This window comes from Fulmarus glacialis, unplaced genomic scaffold (genome assembly GCF_000690835.1).
Source record: "Fulmarus glacialis isolate BGI_N327 unplaced genomic scaffold, ASM69083v1 scaffold13734, whole genome shotgun sequence".
Lineage (NCBI taxonomy): Eukaryota > Metazoa > Chordata > Aves > Procellariiformes > Procellariidae > Fulmarus > Fulmarus glacialis.
Window position 1 is genome coordinate 3,347 of NW_009208762.1, and position 3,908 is coordinate 7,254.

At 47.7% G+C, this 3,908-nt stretch overlaps 1 protein-coding gene across 1 annotated transcript; it reads right to left on the reverse strand.

Annotated features, from left to right (window-relative positions):
* Positions 1-425: 425 nt before the first annotated feature.
* Positions 426-3,626, reverse strand: MRPL45 (mitochondrial ribosomal protein L45; the record flags this gene model as incomplete). The annotated part of the gene is made up of 7 exons (XM_009576608.1): positions 426-485; positions 1,001-1,174; positions 1,259-1,408; positions 1,634-1,682; positions 2,320-2,418; positions 2,828-2,945; positions 3,434-3,626. Coding segments are annotated over 7 exons (843 nt in total), but the record flags the coding sequence as incomplete, so codon positions are not given.
* Positions 3,627-3,908: the final 282 nt, after the last annotated feature.

Here is a 3,908-nt window from a genome sequence, read left to right on the forward strand (position 1 = left end):
TGGCTGCAAGTTTTAATGAAAGCCCACTAGGTCTATGACACTTCCCATGGAAGTGCCAAACATCCCATGTCTGGACAGACTTCTGCTGCCAAGGGCTCTCACGATGCACCTTCAGGACAGAGGTTACCCTAGGGAGTAGTCTTGAAGAGAACTTCTCGTCTTCACAGAAACACAGAGAACGTTAGGCTGCAGCACACTAAGTCTACTTGGACAGAGTAAAGCTCTTCTCAGAGCTCATCTGGATCCCTCTCCCAAGCCCCTCACTCCTTTAAAGGCAAATTCTTAGTGACTGGAGTCCATTTCTGAAGCCGCTTTGTTTGTTGACTGCTCACTGGCATGTCCAACCCGCTAGCTCCACAGACATTCTCCAGTTCTTCCCTCCAGAGCGGTTTGCACTGCTGTCTCTGTACAGGCTCTGGAACTTCCTACTTCATTCCTTCAAACTCTTTTGAGGGATCCAAGGTTGGGCCAGGAATCACCACAGTCTGAAAAAGCAAGGAACAGAATCAGCATGACACAGAGCAGCTCTGAACTGCTGTAACAGGAATTCTTCATGTTGCAGAGCATGAGAAAAGGTGAGTAGGGCATTCTGGCAATGCAAAGGCCTTGCACAGGAAGATGACCAGATGACAGCAGCCACGTGGGGGAGGACACAGAGGGGGAATGGGACAACATGCCTTGTACTACACTATAGTTCTCACCTCCTTCCTCTCTAGGACCCGTTTTTAGGAAGACAGAGCACCTGCATCACTTTGCCAGGCTATGTCCAGGGAGCGGTAACCCTCTAAATTATCACATACCTGTCAAATACCATCAGTCTCCTATTACAGCTTCCAGGTGCTAGAGGCTGATAATCCCACATGAATAAATAGGTCTGCTTGCAGATTAATACACCACCTTCCCATTACAGGAAGCTCAGCTTTGGTTTTGTCCAGGATTAACTAGAGACCTATGTTTCACAGACACAGGCCATGCTGGTGCCTTCTCCTTGTGGCATTACCTTAACAATGGGCTCCTTTGGTGGTGCCCACTCTGGAACGATCTTGCCGTGCATCCTCCATGTGCCGTATGGGTTGACCAAGTACCTCTCAAACACGACGTACTCCAAAACATCCTTGGGCGCCTGCTCCCCGCCATACATCAGCCGCCCAAAGCGGTCATAGATTGCCAGAATCTGTAAACAGAGCCAAGAAACTTAGGTTGGGCTGGCAGCTGGTTGGAGTCAGTTGGGAAGCGCAAGGGGCACAAGGGGATGTACCTGCCGCGTGTGCATCCGCACCGTCACCTGGCCGTACAGGTTGCCTCGATTCACAATGCTGTCGCATCGAACATGAACCACTCTTGGAGGCTCCAGCGACTCCACAAAACTCCACCGGATGGTCTTGTACCTGTTCCCACGGACCATTTCCTATAAGGAAAAATAAGCACCATCTTAATTAGGATGTGAATTGAATGACAAGCAAACTACTATATATAATGAAGTATTTATTCGTTAGCTATTACTTAGACTTGTGCTTTTCCTCCCAGCTCTCTTTACCGTATCCAGAAAAAATGAGACAGATGATCAGGTTTAGAGAGCCTTAAGAGACCATGGAAGACATCAAGGACACACTACATCCAGATAAACACTTACCGGGTAGCAGCGCTCTGTCACCAGGGAGTGAAGTTTCTGCTTGTTAAAACTGCAAGTGACACACAACCAGTTACTTGAATACACATGTTGTAAAAAGGCTTACTCACAAATTCCTGCTTCCCCCAAAGACACACAATCTACTGGCAAAACAGAAAAAACTAAATTCTCAGCTGTGATTTCAGCACGAAATCAGAACATGAACACAAGCTGGTTGACAAGACTTCAGGGAAAGATACAACATCCTTTGGAAGCCAGTTATGACCTAAATGTTTTATTGATGTTTGGAATTGTAACCAAGAATGATGCAGTTTTGAAATCTGTTCTATTCCTGGAAAGTGGAGCAAGCCAGTGGAGTATCATTTCGTATCCAAACAATTCCCTGCAGCGTGATTCTGAACAGCACCAACCACCCACTCATCTGCTGATAACACTAGTGGTGCAACAGCTCATCTCCTTTGCAGGTCAGGTCAAGATGAATTTTCTGCAACCTCCTTTTCATTATCAAAAGCAAGAGGATACTGACCAAATCTCCAACACTCTACTCTTCACAGAGATGGGGCAGAAAAAGATAAAGTACTCGTTGCAGAGGAGATAGAAGGATTAGAAAGACAAGGAAGAAAACCAGAGCAGATAAGCAAAGAGAAGCAGGTCCTACATAACTGCATCAGTCAGAGAAGGGGTCTTACTTTGCCAGGTAATTGTTAGCTTCGATAAATATCTCCTGCGCCTTCTCCGGGAAGGTTTTAGTGCTGAAATCCGGATCATGATCTTTTATCTTCCGCAGACTGAAAAGACAAGAAAAGCTCTACAGTGAGTAAAGAACAACTCGGAACAGTCTTGCATGTTTCAGATGATGACAGCGATCCTATCCGGTCCAAGCCCAGCTTTTACCAGGGAGCAACTGAGAACTCGAGACTCCCCACTAAGACATAAACTCTAGGTGCTCGTAAAACAAACATAGTGCTGCAAACCCAAAGAATCCTCAAGACAATGAGTGCACACTGTATCCATTCACGCCAGGACAGGTGCCTTGCATCGTTCTCACACCAGGGACTCCTGGTTAAGTGGTACAACAGCAACAATGGAAGCAGCGAGTAGAAAACAAAACACACCATCTCACCACTGCAAGACAGAACCAAGCAAAACTCCTGCTAATTAATTAGTCCACAGACTAATTTAAAAGGAGGTACGTACGCTAGCTGAGAGGCAGCAGTCTGCTTCAGCTTCTCCATCTTTTGCTTCAGCCCATCTTTGGATAGGGAAGTCAAGCGGGCATCGCCCTCAGGAGGGACATAAGGGTCTATAATATCAGCTGCAGGAGAGAGAAGAAAGGTCAGGAGGAGGCTCAAAAACAGCAAAATGAAAGAAACAAAGAGGCAGCACCCTGGCTGCCAGGGGCTGGAGTAGCAGGATTCCTCCCTGAAAACGTTTGTAAGACAAAATATGAGCAGGCAAAGAATTGCTAGTCTAACACAGCTTGTCAGCAGTGCCGGGTGCCTGCTCTCTGCTCTCCTTTTCCATACAGCCCAGGATAAGAGCAGAAGACACATTCAGCAGCAGGGAACATGAGCTCCCTTGCTATTCCTTCTTACTAGGTACAAAGGGACCAACAGTTTGACACAATTCTGAGGTAAAGCAGGACAGCTGCTACCCCTCACCAGGAGGCAGAGTGCGTAATTCAGTCTATTGCAGACAGACACTCTCTGTCAGCATGGGCATACTGCTTAGGCTAATTGCTCCATGCTGCTACTTTGCATTAGTTTTGCCCTTGAGAAGAGACCAAAGCAAGCTTTCTACCACCTGTGCAAGCCAAGTAGAAAGTCCGTTCTATATGTTCCTCAGGAAATACTGTCCCTGAAGACTTAAGTCTCTTCTCCTTCTCTTCAGGAGACAGTTCTCTGGCCCATTCGGGGACAGAAAACCTCTTCTTCGTTCTCACTGGGACAAGACAGGCTGGAGCCACTCCAGCAGGACGGAGCACGGACTCTGCAGTCTAAGGAAGAGAAATAACAAAGCGGTGGAGTTAGCCCAATGGCCAAGAAACACCACCAACGTCTTGATTTATTTCCCTTCACGTCTCCCAAACACAATGCAGCTGTAAATACACCTCACGCCACTCCTTGTAGCCCTCCTTGTCCCATGGCCCTCCCCATCTTCCCTCGTCCCTGACTCCCCCCATCCCTTATCCCGTGGCTCCTCAGCACCTCCCCACAACCCATAGCTCCTCAGCCCCTCACAGCTCCCCAGCCCGTGTCCCCGTATCCCTGTGTCCCTC